Raw genomic sequence first — 18,354 nt, 5'->3', positions numbered from 1 at the left:
AAGAAATTAATTTCAAAACAATAAAGCTATCTCAAAAATTGTACCAGGTAAAATTGTGTACAAGAAGGTCTGAAGTACAGTTCCTACTGTATTTAAAGAATTAATAAATGTGTATATATTACGTTTTGTTTGGGCTAATGTTTTAGTTTTGTTTAAAGTATTTCATAGTTTCCATATTACGTTAGTTGACCATATTAATGACATAGCCTACGATAATTATTACTGTTATATAACCCTCCCGACATTTTATTCGCTTGATTTGCTGGTTTAGTAAAACATGTGAACAATGTTATACTAATTAAGAGAAAGTAAGGAAGATGTAAGAATGCAGGCCCGGGCAGTGAGCTATGGCACTAGCTGTAGGGCACAGGCACAGAAAGACGCAACCAACACGGAAAACTGGCAACAGCACCATGGAGAAGTAGGGGGGGACATACACACAACTCAAGTGCTACAAGGCATTAGGCGAATCCTGTACACGCACTGTTGATATATACCAAATTGCGACAAGGTGCCATTATTAAAAACTAGAGTGTTTGATGGTAAAATGGAGTGTTTATGGGAGAGATCAGTGTACACAAGGTTTTTCCAACTTCCTTCATCCATTGCTGGCCGCAGATTGAAAGGTGCCACAATTTGGGGATTGTGAGTATTCGGCAAATACTTGTATGTTTGTGTGTATGTGTACAGAGCCACAGACCACCCATGTAGTCCGATTGTGATGAAATTTGGTTTGTTGGTACTAATCAATGGTATCTCCAGGAGTTTTTTTATTTATTTGGATTTTTAATGTGAATTTCTTATTGAAACCCATAAAATAACGGAAAAATCTAACTTTCTCAGAACGATTTTGATTAAAACTTAGAATTTAATTCTGATCAAAATGGTACAACCATAGACAACTCACATTGTTGTACAAATTACGGTTCAAAAGTTATTGTAACTTGTGTAATCTATACTTATTTAATACGCAAGCAGGTTTTTTGTGACAATTACTCCTCCGAAACTACTGAACCGATTGATATGTTTTTGGTGTCATTGGAAAGAGCGTAACGTGAAGTTGTGCAGGAAACTTTCTTTTTAGGGAAATAATTAAAGAGTGAGGCCCTGGGGCCCTTTAAAGTTTCGTATTTCTCCATAAGATTAACAAGGGAAACAAACATTGTTATGAAACTACACCTGTTGTCAGAAATTAAAAGTGAGAAGAAGAACATATGTTGATTGTAAACAGTCAATAAGTTTGCTAATTTAACAGTTTGCTGACTCGGTTGAAAAATATTTACCATTTGAATTTGGGTTAGCGTAAATATTACAATGGAAAAAAGCGAGATAGCCTGGTTAATTTGATATACTAAAAAGAAAACTGAAATAACACTGTGCTGCATTTTTAGTAATCATTGAAAGAGCCGATTTGCAAACTATGGAAACATTTCCTATGTCATTGAACACCACCAAGGAGAAGAAATAGAAATAGCCTTTTTTTATAATAGTTATTATGGACAAATGTGGCTATGAGTAAGGCTGTTTGTAGAAAACACTAAAAAAGAAGATCAGCTTTTGAAAAATGATAAGATAAAGACATGTTGATTATATTGATCTGTTATGTACATATTGAGTATTTCCATAATCTTTGAGTCAAATCTATTAAAGTAATCAGAAATTATGACTGTTATTCGTTTTAAAATAACACCTGTAAGACTTAGCAATTGCTCGAATTCAAACAACCGGTACACTAGTTTTATCTTAAAACCCCATAAAATAAGGGAACATTGGATTTTTAAAAATAAACCGGTTTTGATTAAAATGAATATGTAAAATTATAGTTCTAAGCAAAATATTGTAACACCCCAAATCTGTAAAAATTACAGTCAAAAGTTAATGCAACTTTTGAGATTTTTCCTATAAAATATCAGAGTTATTCCCACAGCTTAGCTTACCAATGATAAAGTTTGTTGACAAGCTAATGGGAGAAAGAATACAAGTCAGATTTTAGGGCGATATTTTTTATTGGTGGTCCAATTTTTGTTTTCTTTATGTCAATTGTTTAGTTTTGTCAAAACCTGTAAAATTATACCAAACTCGACTATATTTGTCATTTGAAAATTTTGAGCTACCCCCTACCCCCGCTACCCCTAAGGGCAAAATTTTCAAAATTAACCATCATTATTGTAGACGTAGCCTCTCATATCGAAGAAGGTTGCCGCAAACCGATTTAAAAATATTTCAAAAGGTTCATAAGTTGGGGTGCAAGTTACTTTTCAGCCACCCTGTTTATTGCTGCGCAGATGGTTTTGTGGTCGTGTTTGGATGTTTTTTGCCACTATTTAAATAAGTAGGCCTATCATTGACCATAAGAAACCAGGGTATATCCCATCTCTGGTTCAGCTATAGCGAATCTTTTATCAGGGTGTCTACCAGTCGGGAATCCCGGGAAATTCAGGAAAAAGTCGGGGATTTTGAAAGTTGGGAAAAGTTATGAAAAAAATGAATTTCAGCCAAAGGTCGAAAATAATCCAACCCTTTGAAATTAGAGATGAACATGTCTGTGGAAAACGTTCCAAAACTTTGGAGAATTTCCGGGATCAAGTATTCCCGATCATTGGGACGGGATTCCATTTGATACAAGATTTTCTGGGCACGTCATTCTGCCTGATCGTCAGCAATTTCGCCGTGTCGCGAGTGACAATGATGACGTTACAGCAATCGCAAAAAATATCGTCGGTATTGCGGCTGGCAATGATATCTCCACGGTTGTAAGAGATATCTCCGCTAACGCGGGATATGTTAAAGATCGCGCAGCAGGCATGATGGGACATGTTGACGATGGTGCCGTGACGGTGGCACATATTGACGATAGTGCAGTGACTGCGGTACATGTTGACGATTGTGCTGTGACCGCAGGAGATGTTGCCGATGGTACCATGATTGCGAGACGGAAAAAGGTATAGTAACATGGAGAATGGGCCGAGTTTGTGGTCGAGATTCTTAATAATGGTAATGAAAAGTCGGGAATTCCATTTGAGAAATGTGGTAGACACCCTGTTTATTCATGTAGAACATGTCAAATGAGCCAGTCTATCCCAGTTTAATTTTAGTTGGTATTATGAAATAAAAGACACTAAGTTCACAATACGTTGTTCTTTCAGTTTGCCTTGGTATACAATAGAAATAAGTAATTGGCAGAAGCACTAGGTACAACTGTAACATGCTAATGGAATGTCTTGCTCTATCCAAAGTCAAAGGTATTACTACTATTACGAGGTACGATGTTCTTTCCACCAAAATATTTTGTTGTTACTTTGCTACCAACATAGCAACCCATAAGGCCCATTTAAATTTTTTTTTTTCAAATTCATTTTTTGTGCTTATTTTTGCGTTTATTTTAATTTATAAAGGGATTCTGCTCATCTACAGGAAAATATCTTTCATTTGGTACCAACCGCGTGTAATTCGGACCAGTAGTATGGCCAGGCTAGCTGTCGTAAGTTTTTCAAAAGGTTTTTAGTGTATAAGATCATCATAACTTAAACTTTTTTAAATCTTGAAGGTAAAAATTTTTAATTTTGTAATAGATTTATAAGACAAACAATATTGAATGTTTGTTGTATTGTAGAGCTGTCGTATCGATGCTGGTACCACAGAAGTGCAGTTTGGAGTGCGAGAGGCCAGCCTTGCCCTGTACACGTCACTGTGCTCAACACATCATGTACAACGTGGACCAGCTACTGTTCCAACACTGCACGGCCAAGTTCTCTGACAACACTCAGTGCTGCGTTCCAGTCTTCGATATCTCTCACCACCACCCATTGTGCCCAAAGCACGCAGCAGCTTTTGTGAGTTTTTACCCAAATAGAATAGGTGTGCGAGTGGATGGATTTTTTAGCCTAAATTCTTAAGTGATTGAGAACCAAGGGAGTTGGTCAAGGCGAGGCGAGGTTTTTAAAGTAAGTTGGTAAAGCTGATATATCTTTTTAAAACCAAATATATTCCACAACCAATATCAAAGACCAAAGCTAAACTAATCTGATACACAACTGCAACTGACACATCACTAGTGGATACAGTCCAACCTCGGTATAACAAATCTGAAGGGACCGAACTGAATATTCGTTATATCAAGGATTTCGTTAAAACAAGGTTCGTTATAGTGTATTAAGGTTAGGTTTGCAGGAATTTCGCTAAGTCGAGGTTCAGAACCAGCATCAGTCAATATAGGTCGGGATTTGACCTCATTAAAACACAATTAAAGTAGCCTATGCTACAATACTTTACAATACAGTGTTTACATTGTAAAGTAGAACCTCGATTATCCGGGGTACTAAAGGGGAGGGATCTTTAATATGGCGCAATCATGACATTTCTAGTCATTGACCTTGGTACAGGTTACAAACTGTAAGTTAAAAATCACAGCTTACTCTAACCCACCTAAAACCTAGCCAAACACTGTATTATATAGAAATAAACCACGTAAAGAACAAAACAAAACAGTAGAGAGTTTTGTAAGCTACTGCTCGTGATAGGCCAGTATTCTACAGTACTGCTTTAAATCACAACAGAGGAATGTCAATACTGTAATAATCAACTATAGCATTGGTGTTGCCTTAGTTTAAACAAATCGTATTGAAAATAATAAAAATATTAGATAAGTCGTTATAAAAGTTTATAATCATAGCCAACTTAAAGATTAAGAAAAACACTTGTTAAAGGAATGTTAAGATAACGATATTGCTATTCTTTCTCTTTGCTTTGTTCTTCTATTATTTTTCTTTCTTAGGTTTTTCTTCATCCAACAATTTTACAAGTCACCATAGTTACTTATCACCCAATCACATTTTACCAAACATTACATCGTCATCAGTCCTTAGTGAATGAAATCACTTCTCAGTTGTAACATAGCGAGCAGCAACGACAGCAGACAGGGACAGGGATGTGTAAACGGAGCAGACGAATGTTAGCGCAAGCGTTGACGTCACCTTTCCATTTCATTTGCTGAAGAAACTGATTTTTCAAAAACAATAATGCGGGTGGGGGGTTTGTTGTATCGAGGGAGAGACGCAGACAATTCGTTAAGTAGAGGTTAAATTCGCTTTGTAGAGGTTCCGACAATGATAAATTCGATATATTGATATATCAACGTGCAGGAGAATTGCTAGTTGCCGCTACGTGTAGTCCGGTGCACCAACAATCTACCCGCGTACTTTACACATCCAGAGGCGTTAGATCTGCCGAACGCCTGAATTTCGTGTCCTCATGAGGCAGACAAAACGCTCGTGTACTCCACATCATATAAAGGTATAGGTTCTGCAAAAAAACCAGATGTTTGGTGGCATTTCATACGCTCGTGTAGTCCGGTACTTATATGAACATCTTCTTCGCTCTGCGCCGGCGGAATGCGGCCGCGGAAGATGTTTACGATTGTTCCGTGATCGCGAACGATGATGATGATGTTTCCATATACCGCGGGAGTCAATGATGATGTCTACATGGCCGCGGGAAATGTTCATGATTTCATTGCATTCGTGGACAGCGACGATGATGTTCCCGTGTCTGCGGCAATCAATGTTGATGTCTACTTGGTCATGGAAGATTTTCATCATCCAAAAAAATCATAATTGGCTAGTTAAAATTTTTCATTTCTTCATTATTTTCTTTACTTGACAAACACCCTTATCATCTTAATAATACTTTATGACACAAAGACAGGGGTTGATGTAGAATTCGAAAATTTATTTAGATTATTAAAAAAAATTGTATCTGTATCAAAAATTGCGAATCAATACATTTTGGTATCAACACATTACTAATTGTTGGTAAAAACTAATCTTGAAAAATATGGAATTAGTCTTGAAAAGTCTGGAATTAGACTTGAACTTTTAAATGGAAATAAACTAAACACCCTGATAAAATGATTATTGCAGTTATACTTGTGCTATGCGTTTGCAATGGTGGAGGACACGGTTTGAGAAAATTTGGTTCTTTAAATTTACGGTATGCTATGGTATAACACATCTACCATAGGCATAATGTTCTACCAATTCAATTGAATTCAATTCAAAGATACTTTATTCACAGATATACAAAAGTATACATGAATGGCGTTCAGAACAATACATCATACATTACATCGCCTAATAACTAGATAGAATTCTGATACATTATACATATTTTATAGATATACAGAAATATTTATTTAAATGACCTTAAACACTGAAAAATTCCTCAAAACTGTATAGCGCTTTGGTTACAAGAAATCTTTTCAAAGCATTTAAAACTCTTTTCTGATTTTCTGATTTCAGGAAGGTAGTTACAATATTTTATCCCAGAAACAGTTGGATTTTTGTTTGAAATTGCTTTTTTAGAATTATTAATTTTAAACTTTCCAGATTTCTTGTATTATATGTGTGAATATTTTGTTGTCTTGGCAAAGTATCTTCATTATTTTTTACATGTAACACTGTTCTATAAATATAAAGGCTTAAGACAGTCATAATTTTCAGATTACAAAAATGATATCTTCAATGATCATCATCAGGAAGCTTAAGCATAGTCCTAATTGATTTTTTTGAAAATGTAGGTTTCTTTGTAGATTATTAATTGATGTTGTGCCATAAAGCTCTATACCATAAAGAATGTTTGAGTGAATTAACAAATAATAAACTGACTTTAATGAGTCCAAATTACAATAAACGGTATCAGTATTCTGACACATACTTTCACCCATAAGTTTGTCAACAACCTTTATCATGTGTAAGATGTGAGAATAAATATACGGAAATGGGATTTGTACAATTTGGTTCAGAATTTAAAGGACTATAACATACTAAATTTTTATTAAAATCGTTCGGGCCATTTTATGGAAAATCAGATTTTTCCGTTATTTTATGGGGTTTTATGAGAAAATCCCCATTAAAAATCAAAATTTCCATAAAATGAAAAAACTATGAAAATGGTAAAGACCATAACATACTATGTTAAATCAAAACCGGATTTTTTTCGATAATCCTATTTTTTGTTATATTATGGGGTTTTTTTTATGGGAAAACAACATAATTTACAATAACTTTTGAACCGTAATTTTTACAGAAATGGGATTTGTACCATTTTGTTCAGAATTTAAAGGGCTACAAAATCGTTCAGGCCATTTTTGAGAAAATTCAATTTTTCCGGTTTTTATGGGAAAATCCCCATTAAAAATCAAAATTTCAAAAAAATGAAAAAACGCCTGGAGATACCATAGATTAGAACCTACATACCAAATTTCATCGAAATTGGACCACGGGTGTAGTCCCTAGCTCTGTACACATCCAGACACACAGACACACACACACACAAACCTACGAATGTGTCGGAACGAGATCCGAGTAAAAATCCAGCTGTTGGAGATCCAGCAGAAGGGGTGCTTTTTGAAAGAAAATACGTAATACATAGAAAGTTAATTAAAATGTCTGATACATGTTTGTCATGTCATATTTCAAATAATGCTAAAGAACTCCATTTGATTTTTCACATTTACAGTGAGATCCAGTATGTAAGTCGATATGAGATCCGCTTTGGCCTTGAAACTGGCTCTAATACACGCGTATAAAATGTCACGGTCAAACTGAGATCCGACACTTTTTCTAATCTGAATGATTTCGCTGACATTGGCATTGCTTAAAAGACTTGTTTGTGTGTTCACTGTCTATTTAAAGACGGTCACTTTAGAGATCACATCTCCAGAGCTGCAACGATAATTGCTCCGGCCCGGAGACCAATCTGTTTGGGGAGGCCAACGTTCATACCCGAGATTCTGACATGTTGTGATGGGTGCAAATTTACAGAAGAAAATGATTTTTTTTGCTTCATTGGTTTGAAAACACCTGTTTTTTTGTTATTTGTTTATGTTTATAAACTGCTAAATCCATCATTACCTTGTTTACTTTGCAACAGTAATGTTTATTATTGTTCTATTTCTAATACAAAAATATTAAACACACATCTTGTTTCAACAAACTCTATTCCAACTAAACTAATGTTTACCAAAACATGTTTACAAAAATCATCTGTCAACAAAAGATATTTAAACACAAATAAATCATATGACTAAAAGAACATACTTAATACAACATCCCGCCTCAAGATGTCTACATCTTCATGAAGCTCGGTACCGCCTCGGTATCTTGATGGACCTTCCGTAATGGGTAACTGTGCCAGCGTCTGGACGATCACGTGAGTTAGATGGACAATTAAGGACCGTAGATGAACAGTTTGAAAGAATGCAATCTTCTCCGTAGTATGGTGCAGGAACTAAGAACGTCTGGTTTCGTCGAATGGTTTTCTTGTCAATGTCCACAAGGTAGGAACGTGGTTCGTTCAATTTCCTGACTACTTTACCATGTCTACGTAGATCTGTGATCCATACCATGCTTCCCTCTTCTAATTCACTTAAACCCCTCGTTCCATGTCGTTTATCAAATTGCATCTTATACTTCAACTGGTACTTATTCTCCCTCTCAAAAAAGTCTTTATTTTCCACAGGATTTCCAACCAAAGTAGATGGAAGATTGTCTCTTATTTTCCCTCCAAACATAAGTTCTGGAATCAATGGTTCACTGTGATTACTTGAGTTCTGAATACACACTGGACACGATTTGCTTTTTCTTTCTATTTCTTGAGAAATTCCAGGCCACCACATGGTTTCCAAAGCACGTTTCCTTGTTTTTGTGATTCCCAAGTGTCCACTGTGAAGCCTCTCAAGCATTTCCGCTCGTAGTTCATGAGGTATTATCATCCGAGTTCCTCGAAGCAATAACCCATCAATACAACTTAACTCGTCTTTCACGTTAAAGTATTCTTGAATCTCATTAGGTAAACTTGATTTTCCAGGCCATTCGTCTACAATTTTTAGCTTGAGTTGTGCACATATTGGATCCCTCATTTGTGAGTGAAGTACTTTTGTCACATTTTCATCTGTAGTGTTTATTCTAATCATACTGATTTCATGGACGAAGGCTTCCACTTCTTCTGTCAATTCGCCATCTTCATTAGCCGGAATAGGACATCTCGATAGCAGATCTGCTATGGCAAGGTCTTTTCTTGGGGTCCAGGTCATGCGATAATCGTATCTCATCATACACATTCGGAATCGCTGTAGCCTCGGTGAGAGCTCGTCCAAATTTTGTCTTTTGAAAATTGAGACAAGCGGTTTGTGGTCGCTCTCAATTGTGTACATTTTACCCATCAGGAAACATTTTAAACGGTCACTTGCCCAAGTGCACGCAAGCGCTTCTCTCTCAATGTTACTGTAGTTTTCTTCAACAGGCATTAGAGTCCGAGATATATATGCCACAGGTTTCTTGTTTTCTCCTTCAACTTGTAGTAAAACCGCTCCAAGACCTTTTTTTGAAGCATCACATTCCGGATCGTAAACAGTTAAACATGGCTCTGATGATAAAATCTGTTTCACTGTGACAAAAGCTTTTTCCTGAGTTGGTCCCCAAAAGAAATAGTTTTTAGTCTTTAACAAGCTCGTAATTGGCTCTAAAATCTCACTGCAGTTCGGAATAAATTTAGCCAGAAAAGTGATCATGCCCATGAATCTCTGGACTTCATTAGCATTACTTGGGGCTGGTAAGTCCACAACTGCTTGTACCTTGCTTGGATCAGGCTTGATTCCTTCCTTAGACAACACAAACCCCCAAAATGTCACAGTCTTCTTGCAGAACTCAGACTTCTGCTTATTCAAAGTGATTCCATTAGCTTGCACTCTCTCTAGAACGGCTCTAAGACACTCGTCGTGTTCCTCTTTCGTTCTTCCCCATATCAAACAGTCATCAATGTGCACTAAACAGTTCTTTGCCCCTTCTAAAGCTTTTGACATACGGCGCTGAAACTCTTCATGAGCAGATGTAATTCCAAAAGGTACCTTACAGAATTTATACCTCCCGAAAGGGGTGATAAATGTTGTGTAATCTTGAGACTCCTCTGCAAGGTTCAGTTGCCAGAAACCGGAATTCGCATCGATCTTACTGAAGTACTTGGCTCCCGCGATCTGGGACAATGAAAGTTCAATCTTTGGAATAGGATAAAACCGACGTTTCACACTGTTGTTGAGTTTGGATAGGTCCACGCAGATCGTAACCCCACCTCTCTTTTTTGCGCAAACTACCATTGGTGCGCACCAATCAGTCGCGTGTTCAACTGGGACAATCACTCCTTTTTCAAGCATATTCTCTAACTGCTCTTTCACCTTGCTTTTTAAAGGTATTGGTACAACCCTGGGGGTAGATATAGCATAAGGAACTGCATTCTCCTTCATATCTATCTTGTACTCTCCTTTCATATTTCCCAATCCTTGAAATAAATTAGGGTACTCAGTAACTCAGTCAATATCTGATGAATCTACAGAAAAGATCCTCTTCACCAGGTTCAGCTCTTCACAGGAACGTCTGCTAAGAAGTGGAACAGTGATCTCCTCAGAAATATACGCATGATCATAAATTGATACACCCTTATGTTCAAGCTTCAGCCTTAAAGTTCCCAAAATATTGATTCGTTCTTTCTTCTTTGCACTGTACACAGGGGATTTGCACTTTCCTAGAGGCAGAATCTTAATAAAATCACCAAGAACTCCTACTGGAATCATGGTTACATCAGCGGCTGTGTCAAGTTTAAATTTTATAAGCCCTAACACTTGGTTTCCACAGCTTGCTTTTACCTCCTGGGCCCAGGCTCTGTCATTGTTTTCTATATTCCCGATGAAAATCTCAGGAACCTGTAGATATCCACAGTCTGAAACTTGCTGTTCGATTTCTTTAACAACGTTTTTGTTTTTTCTCATCCACTTTTCGCGGTAGGGACAGCATCGAAAAAAATGTCCAATCTCGGAACATTTGTCACATTTGGCTTTCCTAGCAGGACATTCGGCCAGTGATCCGTGCCAATCATAACCACATTTCCTGCACTTCTTTGTATTTTCTGCATCCTCGATGTATTTCTGGTCACAAACTCCTTCTGTCCGATTCGGTTTACCGTTTTGAACTGACGTTTTATTTACCAAAAAAACATTAGTATTGGCAAGTTCACGTTTTTGGCGTTCTAGCTCCTCATGTTGGCGCAAGGTATTAATTGCTTTCTCCAGAGTCAATTGAGATTCCAGCTGGAGTCTATCACTCAGACCCTCATCTTGCATACCAATAATGAGGACGAGAAGCATCATCTCATCATTTAGTTCACCCCATGCACACGTTTTCGCAAGGCCATGCAAATCTGTTATAAATTTTTCAGATGGATCACTCTCTTGCTTGTGTCTCAAAAATTTTGATCTCTCATAAATTATATTCCGTCTTGGCACAAAGTATTCATCAAAGGCCCTAAGAGCCTCGTCATAAGTATTAGGTTTTGGTGAAAACGAATCGAAAATATCTTCACTTCTACTACCCATTACAAACAAAAGTACATCGATTTGCCGAGCGTCGGAAGTGCTATCCAGACCACAACCCCGTCTGTACCTTTGAAAGCGATTCCTCCAGGAATGCCATTCATTCGGAGTAAAAGAGAACGTTTCTGGAGTTGGTAACGTGATATTGACCATAGGAGTAGGAGTATACATAGCTGCATCATTTTCTCGGTTCGTATGTCCCAATGCAAAACCTCGTGACTCATCTTTAGTCTTTCTAGAGTCCCTTTCTGAAACGTAGTTGAGTTCACTTTGGGTGTCGTCCTCACCGTTATCCTCATACCTTTGCCTCCGAGTATTTCGTTTTTTTCTGCCCTTACTTGACATTATGCGTGGTTTTAGACTTTCAGTTCGATAAAAATCCACTAAGCTGCCACCATGTTCTATTTCTAATACAAAAATATTAAACACACATCTTGTTCAACAAACTCTATTTCCAACTAAACTAATGTTTACCAAAACATGTTTACAAAAATCATCTGTCAACAAAAGATATTTAAACACAAATAAATCATATGACTAAAAGAACATACTTAATACAACAATTATCTTTTTGGATTTTGCCGTTATAAACAATCAAACATTATGTTATTGTATCATGAACTGTTTCAATTTGTATTGACAAAAACTGTAAAATCCATGTAAATTTGAAATGTATAGATGGCCTAACCTAAAGAATGCTATTGTTTTTTAAATGTTCATTTTTATGCCTTCTATTTAAAGTTCAAACTCAAATTGATTGTACAATTTTGGTTGTTGAAAATTTAACTATTAGGCTACCTTTGTACATGTTTATGTTACTTAAACTGATAGGCCTACCTTCTCATTGTTATCATATTCCACTGAAGACTTTAATTCATGTCAGTATAGGTCTACTTGTTTTCATTTTAAAGTAAGTTAGGCTAGGCTACTTGAATTTTTACAAACAACTACACAAAGATATTCTTTATTCTCAACGTACACTATGTCTTCAATCAGGTATTCTACATTTACCAAACAAGCCAAACTCACAAAAGCTCGTTTAACTCAGCTGGAATCTCAAGTTAATGCGCTTCAAGTAATTGGTTCCGAAGAATTAACCGAAGTTCAAATTGAAAAAATTAGGGCTATTAAAAAAAACCGCCACTAGGAAAAATACCGAGTTTGAATCTACCATAACTAGACTTTTTAATTCAGACCCCATATCTGAAGACATCGATGATGATCAAGTCATCCAATTGCAAGATGAAATCAATGATTTATTTTTGAGAATTCACAGTGTATGTACTGTACTTGCTCTTGTCAATAAACCCAATTTAGAACAATCCCAAACCAGTAACACTACTTCTGAAATAGCCACTTCTGGTCTTTGTCTCCCTCGAATTGATCTTGGTACCTTTTCTGGTCAACCCGAAAAATGGATTTCCTTTTGTAACTTATTTGAAAATTCCGTACATAAAAACTCAAACATTACCGATGTAGAAAAATTCTCCTATTTATTGTCATGTCTCAGTGGTGAACCTCTAAATCTAATCAAGGGGTTACCAGTTACCACAGCCAACTATCACATTGCTTGGGAGCAACTCCATCAAAGTTACAATAATTCAAGGTTGCTAATTACCCTACATGTCAACAACATTTTAGATCTTCCCTCAATGCACGGTTGTTCTGTTAAGCAACTCCGAACCTTTGTGTCAACATTTCAAGAAAATGCTAATGCCCTTTGCGCCTTAAACCATGACATCTTGTCTGAAAGTCTTATATTAACGATTAATCTTCTACGTAAATTTGATTATGACTTTAGGAAGAAATTTGAGCATAGCCGAACAGACTTACAAACACCACCTACAATTAAAGAACTTCTCGGTTTTATTGAAAAGGAATGCACTGAGTTAGAGGCTGCAAACTTAGCCCACACAACTGCCAAAAGTTTATCTGGTTACTCAAAATTCAATCCTAAGTCAAATCAATCCCATAACTCACAGTTGACAACTTCACAGACTAAAACTGTTATTTTTTTCCACAAATATGGATCAGCAGACTTGTGTACATTGTAATAAAAGTGGTCATACTATTTACAAGTGTGATGAATTTGTTAAACTTACTCCTGACAAACGATTGACAGCTGTTAAAAACAAATCACTATGTAACAACTATTTGAGTAGCAATCATACAGTCAGAAACTGTGCTTCATCTGGATCTTGTAGAATATGTAAGCATCGCCATCACACTTTATTACATCTAGAATCATCAAAACAAGACAATCCTAACACAACAAATCCTAAATCTTATCCTTATCACGTGGATAAAAGAAAATCTTCATTCATAAACCAGTTTCAACATCAATCCAAAGAGCCAACAAATATTGGAAGGACTACAGTTGAAAAATCTTCAAATGAATCAACATCAGCTCTTGTTGGTTTAGCACAAGACAATGATAATGTTGTACTTCTAGGTACTGCTTTGGTAAAACTAAGTGCAAATGGTAAAACAATAGTTGTGAGAGCTATATTGGACAGTGATGCACAGCAAACATTTATTACTGAAAACTGTGCACATAATTTGGGTCTTACCTGCAAGTCTTCAGAAAAAAGAAATATCATTGGCATTTCTTCAACCTTTGTTCAATCAAAAGCTTTAGGTCAGTTAAATATAAGTTCTCTAAGTGGTCAACTCCTTGCTAAACACCATCCAGTCATTATACTAGACAAAATAACCAGCAACATGCCCAGATGTCATATCTCAAAAGAAGTAAAGAAAAGAATGCACAATCTAATCCTCGCTGATCCGACTTTCGATGTACCTGCTCCTGTAGATATGCTACTTGGTGCAGACCTATTCACTTATACCCTCTGTGGTGAACCGGTACACTTGGGGCATAATATGCCTACTGCTCTTAACACCATCTTTGGTTATGTTTTATTAGGCCATGCTCCTGTCCAGTTTGACAATACGCGCCCTAGTACCAACACAACAGTGAATCTCCTCACAATTTCAGATTTTGATTTACATAGTGCTGTTCAAAATTTCTGGGCATCAGAAGTAGTACCAACAGCTTCAAAGTTTTCTCCTGATGATGTAAAGTGCAATGATCACTTTATAAAAACACACTCTCGTCTTCCCGATGGCAAATATCAAGTTCGACTACCATTGAAGCAGAAACCTACAGTTCTAGGAGATTCAGCCAAGTCAGCTTATAGTATTTTTAGATCTTTGGAAAATCGTCTCAACCGAAGTGTCAAACTCAAGCAAAGCTACACTGAATTCATGCAAGATTATGAATCTTCTGGACGTATGGTCCTCTGTTCCTCAAGACCAACAGATTCTCCGTATTTATTCCTGTCACATCACCAAAGTCTTCACAGGCAAAGACAACATAGACACTCTGTCTGAAGTTAACACAAGATCAGGACTTATAACTCGCCCTATAGTGAAGCTTTCCCCTCTTCCTGTAGATTAAGTTAAGTAAGCTTCAAAACTCTATCTTTTTTCTTTAGTTTTATTTAACAGTTATTTATTGATTTTTTTTAATTCTCAGTTTTTTTATCTCAATAGTTACATTGATTTTAGTTCTGTTTTTGAGTTTAATTTGTTACCATGTATTATTGAACTAAATAGTTCAAGGGGGCCGAGATGTTAAGTATTTATTAGTTTTCTTTATTTCATTCATATTTAAATTATTCCAAATAAGTCAATCAAAATTCATTAACCAATGTTTAGGTTTACAATTTATTATTATTAGTTTAAATTACAATTCATTTCAATATTACTAATTATCATATGTTATTATATTATATCACATTGAATCTAAAAGAATATTTCATTATTAAAATTGGCAACACTGTAAATGCAAGCAGTTTAACTTCTCAAAATTAAATGTACAACAATTAAATCTTTTAAAAACATGTGAATGTGACTGTGATGAAGATAAACAAATGAAGACAGAATGAGAATGACCTGAAGAAGATGCATAAAAAAAGTGTTGGTATCAAAAACTAAATTCAAAAAAATTATTATTAAAGTCAGTTTTATTCAACTTCAAGAAGATAAGTTATTTATTTAAGAAGATTTATTTTACCAAGAACAGTAAGTGAATCTTTCAATGTAATTAAACCAAAATTCTCCTATACAAGATACAGTCCACTTATTCAAAAATTTTAAACTATTTTACCAATCTATTTGATCCATTATCATTCTATAAACAATTATCAAAATTTCATGACAGGCAATTTTCGTAGCGGTGATGTCCCTGTAGGATGCTTCATTGGGCGTTACAGGTTCCCCTGCGTCTTTCACCCCCTCAGACCTCTGGGTAGAACACCTGGCCTTCTCTGCAGTTCCTTCTGCCGAGGGTGGAGTCACCGTTGCTCCTCTAGGGCGCTTGGTCACCCTCGTCTCGACATTTGGACCCACAGTTGGGCCTGGTGTTCTTACCTCCTGTGGTCTTTTGGGTTTTTTTCTTCTTTCCCCTGCGTCATTTGTCAGGATCGAATTGTTCACCTCTTTCCAGAAGGTTTGCCTTTAAGGCCTCCCTTCTTTGTGCCATGGTGAGGTTCGGTTTCTTCATCTTAAGACAACTAAGTCGATCAGTGGCGTCATCAAGTGTCTCTGTGGATTTTAGTGATTTAGGACTGCTTAAAAGCTCCTCTTCTCTTTCCAGTGTAGCTGGTGTGAGCAGGGATTCGTCCTCCATTGCTTCCAGTCGGGGTAGTTAAACTTCCATCATAGTGGAAGTTCCTGGTTTTGAAAGCGTTAGAGCCTCCTGTGCTCTTGGTGCACACGTTTCAAGAGCAGGGTCTTGCTCTGAGTGAGCTGACCCCTGAGGTGTGGGCGGTGCAACTTCTAGAGTTGCTCTGAGGTTTGGTTCCGGTTGGGTTTTTTTATTCGTATCCATGGTGTTCCCACGAGAAGCAAGGGAATTGGAGGTCGAGCCCAGACAGAGCCCGCATGTCCAGGTAAGGCTGATTTCTCCAGGAGGTCCCCCGGTGTTCTGGAGGCTCCGTACGCACCACCGCTGGGGAGCCCGGTGGCATTCACCTCTTCGGCAGGGGTCGCATCACACCACTGAGGTTCGGCTGAAAAAAGAAGCAAAAGCAAAAGGAAAAGGGAAGAAGATTCTTCAATAGGAAAGCGACGAAGAAAGAAGGGCCAGCAAAAAGAGGAAGTTAGCTGGCCATAGAACCCAGAACGAAGAAGAAGCGAGATCTGGGGGTTGGCTAGGGTACCTCGGGGTTGCCAGCCTACAAGAGGCCTCCTGTGTAGTTGACAGACAACTACCCCTGAGGGGAAACTTATACTTAGACAACAAATACCACTGTACCTAAACAATACAAAAAAAGAAATTACCAAACATTCGCACAATATCACAAATTATTAAACTATATATTAATAGGCAAGCATGTTTCTTTAAAACCTTTTTCTCAGCTCGTGTGCATCGCAGGAAAAATCTACGCATACTAGGGGTCTGTGGTGCATCGAAAAAGTCGGCACGGAATGGTTCTATCTTAATTACCGTCATCGGTACAACCTCGCTCCCTTTGTCAAACAATTCAAAGCTTCTCACATCAATGCTCAATCCCTCACAAAACATATTGACGAAGTCAGAGCAATATTTCAGACTCAAAATTTTGAAATCATTGCAGTTTCAGAGACTTGGTTGAAGCCAAGTATTTCGCCTGGGTTGATCGCACTGCCTGGTTATTCAGTTTTCAGAAACGATCGCTTAGGAAATCGAGGTGGCGGCGTCGCTGTTTATGTGAAAGATGGTTTGCAAGCCAGGCAGTTGTACAAGTCCCCGCGGGTGAGTACTCTGCTAAACCTGAATTTATTTTTTTGGAAATTTGTTTGTCTGGTTTGGATGCTCTTCTCATGGGGACATGTTACCGCCCTCCAGGAGTGGGGCATTTGGCCGATTTTGAAAATACTCTCTTGCGTTCATGCCGAGCTACAGTCGGGTCTTGATCACGGGTGACTTTAACTGTGACTTACTCAAACCTGGACGTTACGATTGCAGACAATTGACAAACATGTTTGACTCTTGCAACTTGAAGATACAACCACTGGACCCAACCCATCACACTGCTGAAGCTGATACATTACTAGACCCTATTATTCTAAGTGATCCCGAATTTTCAGTCCACCATGGCCAGCTTCCAGTCCCTGCCATTTCTCGACATGACCTTATTTATTGTGGCCCTTGCCACAAGAGCTCCCAAGCCCAAACAAAAACTTATATCTTACAGAGATTTTAGAAATTTTAATGAAGTAAATTTTTTGTCTGATGTAAATTTAACGCCTTTGCACTCCATACATAATGAGTGTCCATTATACCCACATACCCTGGAGTCAGTTGATATGGTCGATTCACTTAATGAAACCACTTTAAAATTATATGACAAACACGCTCCAATTGTCAATCGCAGAGCCAATAGAACTAGGGATCAAGGGCTCATGGCCCACTATCGCCAGCTTAGAAATCAAGTAACACAAAATTTACGTAATGCTCGACTCCAATTTTTTTCATAGATTGTTTTCTGAAGGAAAAACAAATCCTCTGCTATTTGCTGGCGTAATCTAAAACGTTTTGGATTTGGAAAGCAAGTTAACATTGTCCCCACATGAATTCCGTTAAACGATTTAAATGATAATTTTTTATTAGTTTCATCTCAGGCAAACGGTACAATAGTTCAGAACCATTTAACAGAGTTACGCCACTTGCCAAATTCCATCACTCAATTTAACTTGAAGCCAATATTGCAAATCGATGTTTTTAAGGCTATAAGGCGGTTAACGTCTGACGCCACTGGTTCTGACAGAATCCCAATTTCTTTAATTAAACGTATCTTGTTTGCTCTCCTCCCAACATTAACTTTCATATTTAATACTTCACTAAGATCAGGTATTTTCCCAGAAAAGTGGAAGTCTGCGCTTGTCCGTCC

The 18,354-nt window shown here is 37.2% G+C and overlaps 1 protein-coding gene across 2 annotated transcripts in view; it reads left to right on the top strand.

Annotated features, from left to right (window-relative positions):
* Positions 1 to 18,354, top strand: part of LOC128984234 (INO80 complex subunit D-like) — an 80,551-nt gene that overhangs the window by 44,714 nt on the left and 17,483 nt on the right. For both annotated transcript variants that reach the window (XM_054403538.1, XM_054403543.1), the window contains exon 5: positions 3,614 to 3,833. In XM_054403538.1, the coding sequence (XP_054259513.1) occupies positions 3,614 to 3,833 (220 nt within the window). The remainder of the gene's footprint in view (positions 1 to 3,613; positions 3,834 to 18,354) is intronic.

This window comes from Macrosteles quadrilineatus, unplaced genomic scaffold, assembly GCF_028750875.1.
Source record: "Macrosteles quadrilineatus isolate MER2022 unplaced genomic scaffold, UCM_ALF_1.0 Scaffold_1__1_contigs__length_201487025, whole genome shotgun sequence".
NCBI lineage: Eukaryota > Metazoa > Arthropoda > Insecta > Hemiptera > Cicadellidae > Macrosteles > Macrosteles quadrilineatus.
The sequence above is the reverse complement of the archived record's forward strand: the minus strand, read 5'-3'. Positions and strand labels throughout refer to the sequence as shown.